We start from the raw sequence: 20,769 nt of genomic DNA, 5'->3' as shown, positions 1-20,769 counted from the left end.
AAACTTGTTTGAGCTATTTTGATCGTATGCCATTACTTGCCAGTTGCTTGAGATAAAAGGGTCTGCTGAAGATGCATGGATGGAGAAACTTAGTGCTGTATTCATTGATAAATATATATATATATATATATATATATATATATATATATATATATATATATATATATATATATATATAATATTTTATTTTATTTTATTTTTTTATTTTTTTGACACATGCCGGCACCGGGGAAATTGTGAAAACTTTGCAGCAAAACATAGACTATGAATGCAATAGTCATGCATGGATCGAGATCGGTCTGGCAGAATTGGGGATCGAGCCCGGATCTGCAAATCCACAGTTCTACTCTGAACCCAGTTAACAAAAAGGGAAGGGTATAGACTCAAGTGCAGAGAGGGTTTAACTGAAAGGTTGTTTATTACAACAAAGTCTTTGGGCAAAAACAAAGAAGATCACAAATTCCAAAACGAGGGCAAAATCCAAAAAGAGCAAAAAGTCCAACAGAGAAGGCAAAAGGAAAACTCAAAAACAGGTAGATAGATCCTCATCAAAAGACAAAAGTCCAAAACGTCATACCAAAGGGGCAAATCCAAGTGGGTAATCCAGAGAGCAGGCAAGCGGTCAAAACACAGGGGATCAATAATAATTTCCAATACAAGACTTTAGCTTCGGTCAGAGTACGAACGTGGCACATCATAGACTAAGCACTAAACATAGGCATAATCAGGGCTTAAATACATGGCTTGATTGGTCATGTGACCGGAGCAATAAGACACAGGTGACAGAGCTAATTGGCAAAGCAAGGGAACCGAAAATACTTAAATAACACAATTAAAGCCACTTGATGCCGCCAATGACCAAAGTGCAAAAAACATTATTCAAAACAATGATACTGTCTATAGAGAAATAATAGATTATATAGATCTGCAACTACTATGTTCATTATGCTACTACAATTCAGAAGCGTATATGTATCTAGAACTATACAACTTCATGAAACATTCAATAATTGTGGTAGGCTACATCACAAACTAAATGTAATTACGCATTCAGAAATCCTCTTTCATATCTACAACACATGAAACAAATACGGATGTTATTTTACACTTTTATAACCAGCATTGAGGCAAAAGGGTTAAAGGTGAGGACAGTTAAGCCTGAGAGGGAAGGCTCTTGAATGGGCTCTGAAATGTGAGTGATATCTCATTCATCAATAGGTCATGAAGCATCGCATTTGGCTATTACATTTTAAAATTAAAACAATTCAGAAATTATTTGAACAATGAAAAGAGATAATGTTCTTGAAAATAAGTAAATAATAAAAAATAAAGCAGCAGTGCCAGCTTTGGGCAGATATGTCCCCAATATATTGTCTACATTACGTGAAATAATTTTATTAGATTTAGAATGAATGGTGGACAAAATGTGGCCTGCGTACCATAGGGGCCCATACAGATAACCTTTCATGGGGCACTAAGATCCTGTGCTACGCCCCTGTGCATAACAGTACTGCTACCAGGGCCCAATTCGGAAAGACAAATCTCCTAATCTTTATGCCACCTTTCCTTAACCTTTGTGGAAGTCATCGGGTGAAGGAGAGATGAAAAGCTGCTTCCTTTCAAACAGAGGAAGAGCCAGCCCTGTTTAAAATGAATTGTGCGGCAGTGAGTATTGCTGACCTCTAGCGTCGCTAGCGTGAAACTACAATTTTCCGAAGATGGACTACAACAAGCGCTCTTTCGATCCATCACTTCTTGTCGGATTGATTTCAATAAGGTTGTCGCCAACAGTGAGATTCACCCAGGTCGGACTTGGCCAAAGGGAATCTTTTAGGCCAGTTGAATCCCAATTCACAAGTAAAAAAAAAAAAGAGGCCTGAAAAGACGGAATGGCAGAAAAGACGGAAATAATATTGGTTGAGTAAGCTGAAGTTTGAAAGATAAAGGCACAAGCGCAAAACATTAGTTGGTTTGCGAAGGACTCAGGCTTCATGTTATTTTCAAAAAATGTTGGATGCCTCTCACATGCACTGGCCAATCACAACACCCGATGCATAAAGTAGCCAAGTATAATCACAGGAATCAAACCTCTATACCACATATATGGGTTAACATAAAGATGTGACATGCACGAGAACAATGACAATCCCTTCTACCAAGACAATAAGCATGCATTCAAATGAAAAACCAACATATGTGATTTTGGAATACATTCATAATGCAGGCGGTCTTTGATTGTAACATTAACGAGTTAACATTAACATACAAGTCATTCTAAGTAAAGGGAGAGGAAGAATGAAGGGGGCTCCTTTGTTCATTGTGGCTGTCATAAAGCCCTCCCCCTCTCTTCCTGTCAGGATGAGGTGAGCCAGGAATAGAGGGGTTCACAGCTTTAAGGGGTCCACTTGGAGTCAGCCCAGTAACCGGGGTTCATCTCAGGGGCAGCAGAAGCTGTGGATGAGGGACATGTCGGTAACCCTCGGGATGTAGGCCTTCGTTGACTCTGCTTTTCCACACTTATTGCATTCATGTAGGCAAGATAACGCTGATACTTACTTTAAACCTACAGTCAATGTCTCCCATAGAGCCTCCTAGGTGCTTAAGGGGTTGAGTTCTATGTCAGTGGGCTCCAAAGGGAGAGGAGGGGGTCCTAACAGACTCTCATTCATATAGATGGTGGCAGCTTGGTCACAGTTTGGACTCTGGGAAGAGAATGTCATGTACGTGTGTTTTGTTGTTTGATTATCTTATAAGCAACATTTTCTCTTTTATTGATATGTTCAATATTTATAGTTGTTTAAAGTTGACAGTTCGAAATTCGAAGGGTAGTTATCGGGGGTAAGAAATGTGAATAGCAACATATTTGGAGGGTATAATTTACTTACCAGTTCAGAATCAAGGTTTTCTGTATGATGCTCTATTGAAAAAATGGCACAGACACATAACATGTATGAATAAATCTCCATGAGAGTAAGGTTTAATTTAGTTCAAACTGTAGTCTAATGTGACTTACTCTTTTTCCTCCAGCAACAAAGAATGACCAGAATGATGATTGGGAATGGGATGGAAAAGACTGAGGCCGAACGGCAGAGGTTAATTAATTTCTGATTTTTTATGTTGCCAGGAATACCTGTCAACAGATAAAACAGAGGAAGGGATTCAACAGGGATGAGTCAGTGATCCATCAACCTCATCCAACCGGGACACTCTAACTTAAAAAAGGAACAGTAGGATGTCTCTCTTGAGTGACCTTTTTCATGTGTGTTTACGGGGACATGCTTCCCGAGAGATGATAATCCTCTGCCAGATGGGAACATCTCCACCCTGCCTGGCCAGGGGTTGTTGGAGAGACCGTGGACCAGCCTCACTAGAGGGCCAGCTACGACAAAAGGAAAACATTTGACTACGGGTTGATTGAAGAAGTCATTGAATGAAGACAACCTCAAATAACAAACTAAATCAGCATGTTTTCATCACAATCTTTCTGAAGAATGAGATATTATTCATTGGATAGGAAAATAAGCCATAGATTTATTGTCAGAAGAAAAAGCAGATAATGTGTAGCCACATGTTAAATGTATTACCTAAACAGACAACTCCAACGTCCTCCTGGTGACCACAGTCGTGGGTCCCCAGTCCTCCGTGGCCACACTGTGTGAGCGCAGATTCGTGGCCATTGCAGTTGACATCATCCAACCCTATAGGCCCTTGGCCACGTCCAAATCTGGCACCATGTGGTGCAGACAGCACCCTCCCACAGCCCAACTGTCTACACACCACCTGGGCATCGACCAGGTCCCAGTCATCATCACAAACTGTGGCCCACTGGCCCTGGAGGAAGACCTCCACCCTGCCTGAACAGGGGTTGTTGGAGAGACCGTTGACCAGTCTCACTGGATGGGCAGCCTCCAGTCTCACTGGACGGGCAGCCTCCAGTCTCACTGGACGGGCAGCCTCCAGTCTCACTGGACGACAAAATGAAAACATTTGACTACGGGTTGAATCAAAAGGTTATTGAATGAGGACGACTTCAAACACAATAAGCACATTTTCATCACATGCCTATTTATTTGATAATAAAAAAAGCCATAGATCTAGTATCATGCTATTTTAGCGAGAGAAAAATAAGATAATGCATAGCCACATGTTCATGGATGTATTACCTTCACAGACAACTCCAGCGTCCTCCTGGTGACCACAGTCGTGGGGCCACAGTCCTCCGTGGCCACACTGTGTGAGCGCAGATTCGTGGCCATTGCAGTTGACATCATCCAACCCTATAGGCCCTTGGCCACGTCCAAATCTGGCACCATGTGGTGCAGATAGCACCCTCCCACAGCCCAACTGTCTACACACCACCTGGGCATCGACCAGGTCCCAGTCATCATCACAAACTGTGGCCCACTGGCCCTGGAGGAAGACCTCCACCCTGCCTGAACAGGGGTTGTTGGAGAGACCGTTGACCAGTCTCACTGGATGGGCAGCCTCCAGTCTCACTGGACGGGCAGCCTCCAGTCTCACTGGACGGGCAGCCTCCAGTCTCACTGGACGACAAAATGAAAACATTTGACTACGGGTTGAATCAAAAAGTTATTGAATGAGGACGACTTCAAACACAATAAGCACATTTTCATCACATGCCTATTTATTTGATAATAAAAAAAGCCATAGATCTAGTATCATGCTATTTTAGCGAGAGAAAAATAAGATAATGCATAGCCACATGTTCATGGATGTATTACCTTCACAGACAACTCCAGCGTCCTCCTGGTGACCACAGTCGTGGGGCCACAGTCCTCCGTGGCCACACTGTGTGAGCGCAGATTCGTGGCCATTGCAGTTGACATCATCCAACCCTATAGGCCCTTGGCCACGTCCAAATCTGGCACCATGTGGTGCAGATAGCACCCTCCCACAGCCCAACTGTCTACACACCACCTGGGCATCGACCAGGTCCCAGTCATCATCACAAACTGTGGCCCACTGGCCCTGGAGGAAGACCTCCACCCTGCCTGAACAGGGGTTGTTGGAGAGACCGTTGACCAGTCTCACTGGATGGGCAGCCTCCAGTCTCACTGGACGGGCAGCCTCCAGTCTCACTGGACGGGCAGCCTCCAGTCTCACTGGACGACAAAATGAAAACATTTGACTACGGGTTGAATCAAAAAGTTATTGAATGAGGACGACTTCAAACACAATAAGCACATTTTCATCACATGCCTATTTATTTGATAATAAAAAAAGCCATAGATCTAGTATCATGCTATTTTAGCGAGAGAAAAATAAGATAATGCATAGCCACATGTTCATGGATGTATTACCTTCACAGACAACTCCAGCGTCCTCCTGGTGACCACAGTCGTGGGGCCACAGTCCTCCGTGGCCACACTGTGTGAGCGCAGATTCGTGGCCATTGCAGTTGACATCATCCAACCCTATAGGCCCTTGGCCACGTCCAAATCTGGCACCATGTGGTGCAGATAGCACCCTCCCACAGCCCAACTGTCTACACACCACCTGGGCATCGACCAGGTCCCAGTCATCATCACAAACTGTGGCCCACTGGCCCTGGAGGAAGACCTCCACCCTGCCTGAACAGGGGCCATTCCCTCCATTCACCAAGCGGACCTCCCCCTCAGTGGCTGGGTTGTTGTCTGGTCCTTGAGGAGCGGTCGTTGGATCACTGGTTCGACCTGTGGTATAATTAAGCAATAGATCACGCCAGGCTGTGGTATGTGCTCATTATACCACTGTTAAGGGGCGCGCGTCGGGGCCGGTGTGTGGCTAGGCTAGGTGGCGACTTTAAACCAGGTATTTCCTGGTTTGTGGCGCAAGTGGTTTCTGAAACTGCAAAATAGCACCAGGGAACATTTGCGCCAGAACACGCCTCCTCCTTTCGCCGAGCCGCCCCCTGGGGCGCAAGATCATTCCCTAATTTACCGACGCGTGGCGCAGGAGGGAAAAGAACGCTCTGCGCCAGTTACAAACTATCAACGACACATGCGCCAGTGGGAAAGTCAATTGCCCAGGATGCAAGATAGGGCCCTAAGTGACTATGACCACAATGTCTATGAGAAACAAGACTATAGACGGTTTTTTGTGGCTACTAAAAATGGATCCCATGATGGCGGCATCACTTGTATGTCACTTTAGATAAGAGTGCTTGCTGTGGATTTAAGTGTTTTGTAAAACTAAATAATAGTGTATTAAGTGATATACACGAAATATATACACCATTTAATAACAAAGAAAAAACTGTCCAATAATTTACTGTGGTTGTATGAAATGAATGGAAGACACCTCAACATTCATGATTGAAAAACATTTAACAATCAACCACAAGGTAAAAATATAAGTACAGCCTACAATGGAGATAGATTTGTAGAAATATTGTTTGTACAACATTTTGTGAAAAAAAAAACATTTGGAAATTGCTTCAGCCTCTTATTCAACAGTTTCTGCTGGATCATCCATTTCTGTCCGTCTATCTTTGTTTGACTCTCAGTGTGTGCATTTCTTTATGCCCGTTTGCATATAAACACGTTGCAAGGTAACGTGGAAGGTAGGCAAAGAGCATACTGGCTTGCATACCACGAAATGCATCCGGATGTAGTACAAAATCCTGGTATTTTTGGCCTACTGCCTTTTTAATACTATGTATTGGAACATACAAAAAAAAATCTGCAATGCTAAATAGTATGGTAGTATGGGTATTGGAAGGCTGGGACTGACTAAATATACTAGGAGGGGAAAGATAACGAGGGACAGGTGCAAAAGATTCAAGGTGGGGGAAGAAGATCAGAGGCGGGAAACAAGCGCAGGGAGCGACGTGGAATGAGAGGAAAATGAGCAATACAAAGTACCACAGAAAACAATGACAGAATGAAAGAAACAAATAATCCATAACTTAAGGAGAGGGTGGGACGTGACAGTATGTCCTTGATCTTATTGTCGCTTTCCATTGGAAGACCTGACATTTGGGTTACGGTGTTAAGATTTCTAAGAATAAATCGTTCCCCTTCGGCAAACACAAGATTTTATTTGTGTACCCTCAAATAAAAAATACCCTAATTAATTAAACAGAGCAATGTTATAATGTACGTACATTTATTGATCCAGCTGTCTATACTGATACCCTTTTTCATCAAGATATAAAAACGAATCTGTATTAAAGAAGGACGGAAGAAAATTATTTCGATATTTCAATAGAAAATAATGTTTAGTAAAGATGGATGTTCACCTAAAACAGATAACTTGTTTCAATGAAAGCAATACGCTATATTTATCAGAGATAAAAGGTGGCCCTGGAGGAAGACCTCCACCCTGCCTGAACAGGGGTTGTTGGAGAGACCGTGGACCAGTCTCACTGGAGGGCCAGCTACGACAAAAGGAAAACATTTGACTACGGGTTGAATGAAGAAGTCATTGAATGAAGACAATCTCAAATAACAAACTAAATCAGCATGTTTTCATCACAATCTTTCTGAAGAATGAGATATTATTCATTGGATAGGAAAATAAGCCATAGATTTATTGTCAGAAGAAAAAGCAGATAATGTGTAGCCACATGTTAAATGTATTACCTTCACAGACAACTCCAACGTCCTCCTGGTGACCACAGTCGTGGGTCCACAGTCCTCCGTGGCCACACTGTGTGAGCGCAGATTCGTGGCCATTGCAGTTGACATCATCCAACCCTATAGGCCCTTGGCCAGGTCCAAAAGTGGCCCCACCAGGTGCAGACAGCACCCTCCCACAGCCCAACTGTCTACACACCACCTGGGCATCAGCCAGGTCCCAGTCATCATCACAAACTGTGGCCCACTGGCCCTGGAGGAAGACCTCCACCCTGCCTGAACAGGGGCCATTCCCTCCATTCACCAAGCGGACCTCCCCCTCAGTGGCTGGGTTGTTGTCTGGTCCTTGAGGAGCGGTCGTTGGATCACTGGTTCGACCTGTGGTATAATTAAGCAATAGATCACGCCAGGCTGTGGTATGTGCTCATTATACCACTGTTAAGGGGCGCGCGTCGGGGCCGGTGTGTGGCTAGGCTAGGTGGCGACTTTAAACCAGGTATTTCCTGGTTTGTGGCGCAAGTGGTTTCTGAAACTGCAAAATAGCACCAGGGAACATTTGCGCCAGAACACGCCTCCTCCTTTCGCCGAGCCGCCCCCTGGGGCGCAAGATCATTCCCTAATTTACCGACGCGTGGCGCAGGAGGGAAAAGAACGCTCTGCGCCAGTTACAAACTATCAACGACACATGCGCCAGTGGGAAAGTCAATTGCCCAGGATGCAAGATAGGGCCCTAAGTGACTATGACCACAATGTCTATGAGAAACAAGACTATAGACGGTTTTTTGTGGCTACTAAAAATGGATCCCATGATGGCGGCATCACTTGTATGTCACTTTAGATAAGAGTGCTTGCTGTGGATTTAAGTGTTTTGTAAAACTAAATAATAGTGTATTAAGTGATATACACGAAATATATACACCATTTAATAACAAAGAAAAAACTGTCCAATAATTTACTGTGGTTGTATGAAATGAATGGAAGACACCTCAACATTCATGATTGAAAAACATTTAACAATCAACCACAAGGTAAAAATATAAGTACAGCCTACAATGGAGATAGATTTGTAGAAATATTGTTTGTACAACATTTTGTGAAAAAAAAAACATTTGGAAATTGCTTCAGCCTCTTATTCAACAGTTTCTGCTGGATCATCCATTTCTGTCCGTCTATCTTTGTTTGACTCTCAGTGTGTGCATTTCTTTATGCCCGTTTGCATATAAACACGTTGCAAGGTAACGTGGAAGGTAGCCAAAGAGCATACTGGCTTGCATACCACGAAATGCATCCGGATGTAGTACAAAATCCTGGTATTTTTGGCCTACTGCCTTTTTAATACTATGTATTGGAACATACAAAAAAAAATCTGCAATGCTAAATAGTATGGTAGTATGGGTATTGGAAGGCTGGGACTGACTAAATATACTAGGAGGGGAAAGATATGACTAAATATACTAGGAGGGACAGGTGCAAAAGATTCAAGGTGGGGGAAGAAGATCAGAGGCGGGAAACAAGCGCAGGGAGCGACGTGGAATGAGAGGAAAATGAGCAATACAAAGTACCACAGAAAACAATGACAGAATGAAAGAAACAAATAATCCATAACTTAAGGAGAGGGTGGGACGTGACAGTATGTCCTTGATCTTATTGTCGCTTTCCATTGGAAGACCTGACATTTGGGTTACGGTGTTAAGATTTCTAAGAATAAATCGTTCCCCTTCGGCAAACACAAGATTTTATTTGTGTACCCTCAAATAAAAAATACCCTAATTAATTAAACAGAGCAATGTTATAATGTACGTACATTTATTGATCCAGCTGTCTATACTGATACCCTTTTTCATCAAGATATAAAAACGAATCTGTATTAAAGAAGGACGGAAGAAAATTATTTCGATATTTCAATAGAAAATAATGTTTAGTAAAGATGGATGTTCACCTAAAACAGATAAAATGAAAGCAATACGCTATATTTATCAGAGATAAAAGGTTGGGAAATATTTTTGGTTTTACCTCGAAAGCATACGAACCATAAAATGAGATATAGAGCAGAGATACAGGTTAGATACCATTGCCCTGCCTCATCAGTCAGAATGAAGAAATTAGAGAACAGCATCACACCATAGGTGTTGCAGGGGTAAGCAGGGGATACGTCCACCTCAATATTGAGAAAACATCCATTTGTGTGAACGAAGCCTAGGACCAAAGCATAGTGCTTTTATTATGGAAAACCACTATGACGTTTCCAATAGATGCAACATTTTCTCTGACGGGGGCAAGCCCTTTTCTTCGGCACTGGCAACTTTTTTAATCAGTAAAAATTACACCCACACACACCCACTCTCCAAAAGATGTGAACAATGTTTTTATTCTGAGAAACCAACAATGTGTTGCATTGTTGGTTTCATTCAGCAAATATTCTTAATTAGCTGGCTGCCCTTACCTAACCCCAAACAGCAACTGAACTTGAAAAAAAAATGTGATGAACATCACGTAAGGGTTGTCAGAGCATCAGCTGTGGTTGCTGCTCCGACCGTCTCCTTCCTGTTATTTCCTGCTTCTGCACCAGAAAACAGATGCGGTGTGTCGATGAGAGGGTGGGTGCATCATGGGGGGGGGTATGTATGAGAGGGTGGGTGCATCATGGGGGGGGGGGTATGTATGGGAGGGTGGGTGCATCATGGGGGGGGGGGGTATGTATGGGAGGGTGGGTGCATCATGGGGGGGGTATGTATGAGAGGGTGGGTGCATCATGGGGGGGGTATGTATGAGAGGGTGGGTGCATCATGGGGGGGGTATGTATGAGAGGGTGGGTGCATCATGGGGGGGGGGGGGGGGTATGTATGAGAGGGTGGGTGCATCATGGGGGGGGGGGGGGGGTATGTATGAGAGGGTGGGTGCATCATGGGGGGGGGGGGGTATGTATGAGAGGGTGGGTGCATCATGGGGGGGGGGGGGGGGTATGTATGAGAGGGTGGGTGCATCATGGGGGGGGGGGTATGTATGAGAGGGTGGGTGCATCATGGGGGGGGGGGGGGGTATGTATGAGAGGGTGGGTGCATCATGGGGGGGGGGGGGGTATGTATGAGAGGGTGGGTGCATCATGGGGGGGGGGGGGGGTATGTATGAGAGGGTGGGTGCATCATGGGGGGGGGGGGGTATGTATGAGAGGGTGGGTGCATCATGGGGGGGGTATGTATGAGAGGGTGGGTGCATCATGGGGGGGGGGGGGGGGGGGGTATGTATGAGAGGGTGGGTGCATCATGGGGGGGGGGGGGGGGGTATGTATGAGAGGGTGGGTGCATCATGGGGGGGGTATGTATGAGAGGGTGGGTGCATCATGGGGGGGGGGGGGTATGTATGAGAGGGTGGGTGCATCATGGGGGGGGGGGGTATGTATGAGAGGGTGGGTGCATCATGGGGGGGGGGGGGGGGTATGTATGAGAGGGTGGGTGCATCATGGGGGGGGGGGGGTATGTATGAGAGGGTGGGTGCATCATGGGGGGGGGGGGGTATGTATGAGAGGGTGGGTGCATCATGGGGGGGGGGGGGGTATGTATGAGAGGGTGGGTGCATCATGGGGGGGGGTATGTATGAGAGGGTGGGTGCATCATGGGGGGGGGTATGTATGAGAGGGTGGGTGCATCATGGGGGGGGGGGGTATGTATGAGAGGGTGGGTGCATCATGGGGGGGGGGGGTATGTATGAGAGGGTGGGTGCATCATGGGGGGGGTATGTATGAGAGGGTGGGTGCATCATGGGGGGGGGGGGGTATGTATGAGAGGGTGGGTGCATCATGGGGGGGGTATGTATGAGAGGGTGGGTGCATCATGGGGGGGGGGGTATGTATGAGAGGGTGGGTGCATCATGGGGGGGGGGGGGGTATGAGAGGGTGGGTGCATCATGGGGGGGGTATGTATGAGAGGGTGGGTGCATCATGGGGGGGGGGGGGGTATGAGAGGGTGGGTGCATCATGGGGGGGGTATGTATGAGAGGGTGGGTGCATCATGGGGGGGGGGGGGGTATGTATGGGGGGTGACTGGATGTGGGGAGGAGGGGGGGGGAAAGTGTGTACTGTGGAAGTATGTAGGAATTGGAAAGGATGGATTATTGGAAAGCTGTGCATGTGTGCACGAGGGGAGTATGTGTGTGAATGAGAACAGCAGGAGTATGAATGAAGTGGATAAATATAAAAAGGTCCCAAAGATCATTATACTGTATGTTGCTATATTAGACCTTAAAATGTACAAATGAGGGGGGGGGGGGGGGGGGGTATATGATTTCCTGCATTCTGCTGCATTAGGGTGACCTGGTGGAGATCCTAAATGTATTCTGGTGGGGGGAAATTCTATCTATTCATATATCAATCCAACACATTGCATATATTTGAACAGTCTGCTGTTTCGTTGTCAGCAAAGCATTGACCTTTTGGAACAGCTTAAAAATGCAGTTCTGAACCGCTAAAGTTATGAAAGGAAAAAAGACTGTTTGGATGAAGGAATAATCAAATGGATGTCAACTGTAATAACAAATTTGAGGTATGTAACATTTCTTTTGGGTCATTTTCACTCAAAAATGATATATTCCCCAAGTAAAATGCGAACTTCAAAACAAATGTTGTTTTATGATATCGGAATATTGTATCAACACACATTTTTATAAAACTTGTGATGCAAAAAGATCCACAAGTACAACATGTACTGGATTAATACTATGAGAAACAGACCACTATTTCGGGAGCACTCAACCATGTCGCCTCACTTTCAGGGACCAATACATTTCATAAATTGTATAAACATACATTATTATAAAACTATTACTATAAAAATCCACAAGTACAACCTGTAAGCCTATAGCCTGATGCTATGAGAAACAGACCACTATTTCGGGAGCACTATGTCGCCTCACTTTCAGGGACCCATACTCAATTGTTTGATTAAGGCATTAAAATCAATTTTCAAAAGATGATTTTTTTAGTCAACTTTAGCATGGGTGCCTAAACTCATGCCTACCGCTGTACATGAAGCATGACAAACAATGACCACAATGGCTATTAGGAACACAATTTTCCTTCAACTTTTTTTTTTCTATTTTGATTACATGCCATTACTTGCAAGGGGAAGATTCACGTGTATTAAAACATAATATTGGGTTGTAAAACATAATGGTGTATTAATTGATAAATGCTATATATATATATATATATATATATATATATATATATATATATATATATATATATATATATATATATATATATATATATATATATATATATATATATGTACCTTTTCCAATTACCCTAGACTGATCCATTAACACAATGTCACTATAAATCACAATTTTTCAAATCAAGTATGTTTGTATCCGTTGCAAAGAAGGTTTTAAAATGTGCCTACCACAAACAAACAGATACAATCGACAGAAAATGCTACATTCAATTATTTACATATAGTCAAAAGAAAATAGGCACATTACTTACTGAAACATTTGTATTTATGTCGTTTTAAGACTTTTAAGAAGCGGTTTTTATGTTTGTTATTTGAATATGTGATTCATTTATAGCTGACCTATAGAGTTAGAAAGCTCAATCTATATTGTATGCTATATCATAACATAGAAACACTAATGATAAGGTTATTTATTTTGTTTCTTAAAATGGACGTTCACGTTTACCAGATAACTGCTAACAACGTAAGCAATAGGCTACATTAATCAGAGACAAATGGTAGAAAATGTGTTTTTTACCTTGTAGTCCTACAAACCAATCCATGAGATACAGAGCAGAGAGAAATATAGACCATGAATACATGTTAGATACTGTTACCCTGCCTCGTTAGGCAGAATGAGGAAATGAGAGTACGGCATCGAACCAGAGGGGTAGATTAAGGGGGGGGGCCTTAAGATTAAGACGCAATATTGTTGCTCCGCCACCGTGTGTGTGTGTGTGTGTGTGTGTGTGTGTGTGTGTGTGTGTGTGTGTGTGTGTGTGTGTGTGTGTGTGTGTGTGTGTGTGTGTGTGTGTGTGTGTTTGTGTGTTTGTGTGTGTAGGCGTTATTCAATAGCCTGGTGATTCGTAGGCTATAGGCCTACGTACAGTAGGAATATTCATACTGATTTAAATAATAAATGTTGTAGTATTTCCCATCTTTGCTGAGCAAGAATTTTGTTCGAAAGTTCAGCGATTGAAACAAATAAAAGCCTTGGATATTGAAGTTTTACGGTAGGCCTACCACTGTCATGCACCTACCCGATGTCAAGTGGACCTGGTTGAATTCACTGCGGGTCTCTCTTCTTATATCCAGCTTACCAAATATATTTTATTACTGTCCTTCTCAACACTCTCTGATCTCACTAAAAGAATTGCAGCACGAAATCAAGGGATATTTAGAATAGAAAATAATGAGTTAACTATGACATTAATGTGATTAATCGCGATTAAATATTTTAAGCGCTTGACAGCACTAATATATTCATATATATATATATATATACATATATATATATATATATATACAGTACACAGCCTATTAATTTAATATCTAATATAGATATATTAGATAGCATATTATATTAACGGTGGCCCTGCAGTAACAGTTAAAAGATAATACAAAAAACTTTCCGCTTCAGCTCCTCCCTGCCTATCAAGCGACACACAGTCTCAAAGTGTGTGACTAAAGTGAAATGCAGTGGTATTACAGCAAACAATGCGCACGGAAAGCAATGCTTAACCATAGAGGATAAGCTCAACAACAGCTACACTGAAGCGCTTCACTTCTAGACCTTACAAAAAGAAAGTTGCATGTCAACAAAGTAAAAAAAAAAAAGGTTTACACTTGGATCAGATTTTCCATGAAGGTGCCTGGTTCCATGTAGAAAACACTTGTCATACCACCTCCGGAGGAAGTGTAGGCTATATTAAAAAAATAATTGATAGTCCTCATTTATAGACCCCCCCCACACACAGTACCGTGTTGCTGCTGAAACATTTATTTTAGGAAAAACTGTTTAGTAAAACTATGACTGAAGTATATCTGTGTGTGTGTGTGTGTGCGTGCGTGCGTGCGTGCGTGCGTGCGTGCGTGCGTGCGTGCGTGGTGTTGCTACAGGTGATCTGTATCTATATACATCGAGTGTTGTTAGGCTATGGTGAGGGAGAGAGAGACAAAGAGGTGATAAAGGTGGAGATCCTGCTCAGGCTTCTTCTGTTCTGAAAGGAAATAAAGAATTCAGTGAATACACATTCAACCCATATCAATTCAGTTTACTCACAACTTTTGATGAAGAAAGAATGCATATAGTTAACATTAAGCACAGTAATACCATAGCTTATGGTCTTACCTCTTATCAAAACAGGTGACCATTCTCCTATGGCCAGCTGCAGCCCCTCTCTGGAGGACGCTCATGGGTCCAGGGGGATTTGTCTGTGCACATTCTTTAGAGCAGGGCCTAAAGCCTCTCATCCCCCATACTGGATCTCAACCAGGTTTAGAGGCGGCGTACGACCAAGAAAGACCTCTCACCGAGCATATGGTCACTGGCAATGTGCGGTGAATGCAATGGGTGCATTTAATATTAGGATAAAATAGCCTCTATGTTGCTGCTTCACGGTAATTCACCTCTTCGTTGGGGTAACACCAATGGTGTTGGCCATCTCCAATGCTTGTTTATACATGGCAGTGAATCTCTCATCAATTCAGCCACTTTCCTTCCTTCATCATAAGCACAAAGTATCTCCCCATCTGGAGAGTGAAGTCGTATTGTCAATAGCAGTATGTATGCCACCTAGTGGTGGACCAGCTGACGTTTTAATTACCCGTTGCGCCGTTATCACAGAAATGAGGTAGGCACGACCATAGACATCTTATAGACAGACGGAGCATTGGCTGCTGGGACGCGAGAAATACGGCCGCCATCTTGGAGTGGTCAACCGGGAGCAGCAACAGCAGCAGAAACAGGATGCCGGGCTGTTGTTCAGCGTATTCCTGCTCAAATCGGCGGACAATCCATAATAGGAATCGGGGGATTACTTTTCACAAGCAAGATTTAACATTACCGTACTATTGGTATAATTAGTATTGAATAACAAAACACGCCAAACCATGTGGCCTTTATCATAGCTACACGTTTGACAAAAAACCGCATGAAAATCAGTGGTCTTCAGTGAGGTATGATTAATTAAATGCGCTGACAGTTCATTGCTCCAGCCAAACGGATTACACTGAGTGGAGCGGATGACCACTCCAAGATGGCGGCCCCGCGTCTCGTCAGCGCCAGTAGGCGGTAGCAATCGATGCTCCGTCTATCTATAATGCCGCTTTTCCACCGCACATGTAGCTCGACTCGACACGACACGACTCGACACGACTCGACACGGTAGCAGCGCGGGTGCTTTTCCACCGCAAATAGTACCTCCGGGACGTGGGCGGGGTCGTCTGCGCGAAAGGGCCGTGACGTATTTTTGTACGCGACGCAAACAACACCTACGTAACCCACACATGGACAGAACCCACATAACAACAATGGAGAACATCGATGCGATGGTATTCGTGTTCGTATTATTAGCTGGCATGTTGAAGAAGTGGAATATGTTGGCTGCGGCGCTACTATGGCTGTTCTATCGTTACCAGCATGGTTGCCATGTCGCTCTCGTGACTTCGTCACACTCTCTGGCCAGTCAGTGGCCGGCCGTCTGCCGACGTCACCTTTTAGCATCGGCTCAGCCGCTTGGAACCTAGAGCGAGGCGGTACTAGAAAAAGCAGCCACTTGAGGTACTAGATCGCGGTGGAAACGCAAAAAAGGCGAGCTGAGTCGAGTCGAGTCGAGTCGTGTCGAGCTGGTACCATGCAGTGGAAAAGCGGCATTAGATGTCTATGGGCACGACCTCAATGTTTCATACGGCGGGTTGACGCTTGCCGGCACCGGGGAATTTGTGAAAACTTTGCAGTAAAACATAGACTATGAATGCAATTGTCATGCGTGGATCGAGATCTGTATTTAAAGAACTAATAGATTATATAGATCTGCAACTACAATTTATAAACGTACATGTATCTAGGACTATACAACTTCATGAAACATTCAATAATTGTGGTAAATCACAAACTAAATGTAATTACGTGTTCAGAAATGATCTTTCATATCTACAACACATGAAACAAATATGGATGTTATTTTACACTTTTATTACCAGCAGTGAGGCAAAAGGGCTAAAGGTGATGTCAGTTAAACCTGAGAGAAGGACTCTAGAAAGGGCTCTGAAATTTAAGTGATACATGATTAATCAATAGGTCATGAAATATCGTATTTGGCTATTACATTTTAATTCAGAAATTATTTGAACTATGAAAAGAGAAAATGTTCTTGAAAATAAGTAAATAATAAAAAGTAAAGCAGCAGTGCCAGCTTTGGGCAGATATGTCCCCAATATATTGTCTACATTAAGTGAAATAATTGTAATAGATTTAGAATGAATGGTGGACAAAATGTGGCCTGCGTACCATAGGGGCCCATACAGATAACCTTTCATGGGGCCCTATTATCCTGGCTACGCCCCTGTTCATAACAGTACTGCTACCAGGGCCCAATCCAGAAAGTCAAATCTCCTAATCTTTATGCCAGCTTTCCTTAACCTTTGTGGAAGTCATCGGGTGAAGGAGAGATGAAAAGCTGCTTCCTTTCAAACAGAGGAAGAGCCAGCCCTGTTTAAAATGAATTGTGCGGCAGTGAGTATTGCTGACCTCTAGCGTCGCTAGCGTGAAACTACAATTTTCCGAAGATGGACTACAACAAGCGCTCTTTCGATCCATCACTTCTTGTCGGATTGATTTCAATCAGGTCGTCGCCAACAGTGAGATTCACCCAGGTCGGACTTGCCCTAAAGGTAATCTTTTAGGCCACTTGAATCCCAATTCACAAGTAAAAAAAAAAGAGGCTTAACTTATTTTGAAATTCACTTTTAATATGCAAAGGGACAATGAAATCCAATAAAAATAGAATAACATTTTGTCAATTATTTTGAGTTCTTATATTTAAATTGAAATGCTATAGCGTCCCCCTGATTGCAATGCACTTCGCCACGCTCCGTGTGTTGCGAAATTCAAATTTCATTTCAATCCGCAGAAAGTATTGCAAAAAATGGTACTAAACATTTCAGCCAATTGCGTCTGGGCGGGAACTGCGTCACTTCCTCGTCAGACCAGCCTCCACGACCTAGCACTTGGCGCTTTCTTTTCTATACCTAGCATTGTACAAGGTTTGACTGGGTTGACGTATATAGTAATAACGTGAAAATGGCGGAAAAGACGGAAATAATATTAGTTGAGTAAGCTGAAGTTTGAAAGATAAAGACACAAGCGCAAAAGATTAGTTGGTTTGCGAAGGACTCGGGCTTCATGTTATTTTCGAAAAATGTTGGATGCCTCTCACATGCATTGGCCAATCACAACACCCGATGCATCGGGCCCTGTGCGACAAACACAACCTTGAGTAAAGTAGCCAAGTATAATCACAGGAATCAATCCTCTATACCACATATATGGGTTAACATAAAGATGTGACATGCACGACAACAATGGCAATCCCTTCTCCTAAGACAATAAGCATGCATTCAAATGAAAAAGCAACATATGTGATTTTGGAATACATTCATAACGCAGGCAGTCTTTGATTGTAACATTAACGAGTTAACATTAACATACAAGTCATTCTAAGTAAAGTGAGAGGAAGAATGAAGGGCGCTCCTTTGTTCATTGTGGCTGTCATAAAGCCCTCCCCCTCTCTTCCTGTCAGGCTGAGGTGAGCCAGGAATAGAGGGGTTCACAGGTTTAAGGGGTCCACTTGGAGTCAGCCCAGTAACCGGGGTTCATCTCAGGGGCAGCAGAAGCTGTGGATGAGGGACATGTCGGTAACCCTCGGGATGTAGGCCTTCGTTGACTCTGCTTTTCCACACTTATTTCATTCATGTCGGCAAGATAATGCTGATACTTACTTTAAACCTACAGCCAATATCTCCCATAGAGCCTCCTAGGTGTTTATGGGGTTGAGTTCTATGTCAGTGGGCTCCAAAGGGAGAGGAGGGGGTCCTAACAGACTCACATTCAAAGAGATGGCGGCAGCTTGGTCACAGTTTGGACTCTGGGAAGAGAATGTGATGTATGTGCATTTTGTTGTTTAATTATCTTATAAACAACATTTTATCTTTTATTGATATGTTCAATATTTATAGTGGTTTAACGTTGAAATTTGGAAATTCGAAGGGTAGTTATCGGAGGTAAGAAATGTGAATAGCAACATATTTGGAGGGTATAATTTACTTACCTGTTCAGAATCGAGGTTTTCTGTATGATGCTCTATTGAAAAAATGGCACAGACACATAACATGTATGTATAAATCTCCATGAGAGTAAGGTTTTATTTAGTTCAAACTGGTGACTAATGTGACTTACTCTTTTTCCTCCAGCAATAAAGAATGACCAGAATGATGATGGGAATGACGAAGGCCGACCGACCAAGGTTAATTAATTTCCCATTGTTTTTGTTGTCAGGAATACCTGTCAACAGATAAAACAGGGGAAGGGATTCAACAGGGATGAGTCAGTGATCCATCAACCTCATCCAACCGGGACACTCTAACTTAAAAAAGGAACAGTAGGATGTCTTTCCTCTGTGACCAATTCTTTTTTCACTTGCCAAACAACCAAAGCAGTCACTGGTGAATGTGAATTCTTACTATTGCAATGCATAGATGGCAACAATTGACGGTGACCAGTCACAAGTCAGTAGGGTGCAATGAGGTGAGGGTCCCCAAGCGATTCAGAGTGAATCAGAGTCACAGCAAATGCCGTGATAGCGTTAAGCATTTGATAATTTTTGTGGAAATTAACCCAAAACTTCTCACACGTCTCAAGGGCGATGGCCACTATATAAAAACATAGTTACAATTCTCATATTATGAAGTGGAATTGTGAATTTGAATAGGTTTTTAAAGGGGTGATATTAGGCCACCACGTGTGAGTGTGAATAGCCATTAAAAGCTGTTTGAGATTCTGCCGGCTTTGAATGGCTAATCACACTCACACCTGGTGGCATAATATCACCCCCTTCAATTTACTAACATGTCCATAGAGAACTAGAACTGTTTCTCACTACGACAACAAATAAGGCAGGCAGCCTTATTTGTTGTATTAGCAGATAAACAAAAGGAAGAAGTTGGCAGGCAACATAATAAACAAGACGGTAAGATATCATGACCATAATTCTAAGAGATTTTTAGATTTCGATCTCACTGTGGGAAATCCAGTAAATGTTATCTTAACAGACACAATGGGTCCAACAGACAGAAATGTTCAGCAGGCAAAGTGCGACCGCATATCAGCTTCCCGAGAGATGATACATTGGCAATGTATCATCCTCTGCAAGATGGGAACATCTCCACCCTGCCTGAACAGGGGTTGTTGGAGAGAACGTCGACCAGTCTCACTAGAGGGCCAGCTACGAAGTCATGGCATGAACACAACCTCAAAAAACAAGCATAACAGTTGAAAAGTATTGACAGCCCATGCATCGGCAAACCCAGCGACCACATTTTCCAGTGATACGTCTGTGAGCATGTCACTACTCCTTGACACAACGTTTCCTCAGATAGGGTGTGTCTTTGCTGTTCACTAATGGGGTGAACAGCACACTCACACACACGCACACGCGCACACACACACACACACACACACACACACACACACACACACACACACACACACACACACACACACACACACACACACACACACACACACACACACACACACACAGGTTTACCATCACAGATGATGCCAACGTCTTGAGCGTGTTTGCAGTCCTGAGAACCAAACCCTTGATGTTCACAGTCGGTTATTGACGTTTCATTTCCTCCACAGTTGACATCGTCCAACCAGATGGGTCCTGTTCCCGGTCCAAAATATGCCTCGTTGGTGGCTGATATGGCACTGCCACAGCCCAGCTGTGTACAAACCACCTGGGCATCATTCAGGTCCCAGTCATCATCACAAACTCTGCCCCACTGGCCCTGGAGGAGGACCTCCACCCTGCCTGAACAGGGGTTGTTGGAGAGACCGTTGACCAGTCTCAATGGAGGGCCAGCTACGACAAAAGGAAAACATTTGACTACGGGTTGATTGAAGAATTCATTGAATG

General features: G+C 43.5%; 1 protein-coding gene across 1 annotated transcript in view; it reads right to left on the bottom strand.

The window, feature by feature from the left end:
- Window positions 1-221: 221 nt before the first annotated feature.
- LOC130387158 (deleted in malignant brain tumors 1 protein-like) overlaps window positions 222-20,769 on the bottom strand; it is a 25,394-nt gene continuing 4,846 nt past the window's right edge. Inside the window, exons 8-21 of the mRNA XM_056596155.1 lie at window positions 20,395-20,715; window positions 19,026-19,130; window positions 18,898-18,929; window positions 18,606-18,714; window positions 13,326-13,409; window positions 7,584-7,955; window positions 5,322-5,693; window positions 4,743-5,123; window positions 4,164-4,544; window positions 3,585-3,965; window positions 3,251-3,379; window positions 3,014-3,130; window positions 2,886-2,917; window positions 222-2,702 (exon numbers count right to left, since the gene is read on the bottom strand). Coding sequence (XP_056452130.1) covers window positions 2,592-2,702; window positions 2,886-2,917; window positions 3,014-3,130; window positions 3,251-3,379; window positions 3,585-3,965; window positions 4,164-4,544; window positions 4,743-5,123; window positions 5,322-5,693; window positions 7,584-7,955; window positions 13,326-13,409; window positions 18,606-18,714; window positions 18,898-18,929; window positions 19,026-19,130; window positions 20,395-20,715 — 2,927 coding nt within the window. The 3' untranslated portion in view covers window positions 222-2,591. The remainder of the gene's footprint in view (window positions 2,703-2,885; window positions 2,918-3,013; window positions 3,131-3,250; window positions 3,380-3,584; window positions 3,966-4,163; window positions 4,545-4,742; window positions 5,124-5,321; window positions 5,694-7,583; window positions 7,956-13,325; window positions 13,410-18,605; window positions 18,715-18,897; window positions 18,930-19,025; window positions 19,131-20,394; window positions 20,716-20,769) is intronic.

Source organism: Gadus chalcogrammus, chromosome 8, assembly GCF_026213295.1.
Source record: "Gadus chalcogrammus isolate NIFS_2021 chromosome 8, NIFS_Gcha_1.0, whole genome shotgun sequence".
Taxonomy (NCBI): domain Eukaryota; kingdom Metazoa; phylum Chordata; class Actinopteri; order Gadiformes; family Gadidae; genus Gadus; species Gadus chalcogrammus.
This window is presented reverse-complemented; position numbering and strand designations above follow the sequence as displayed.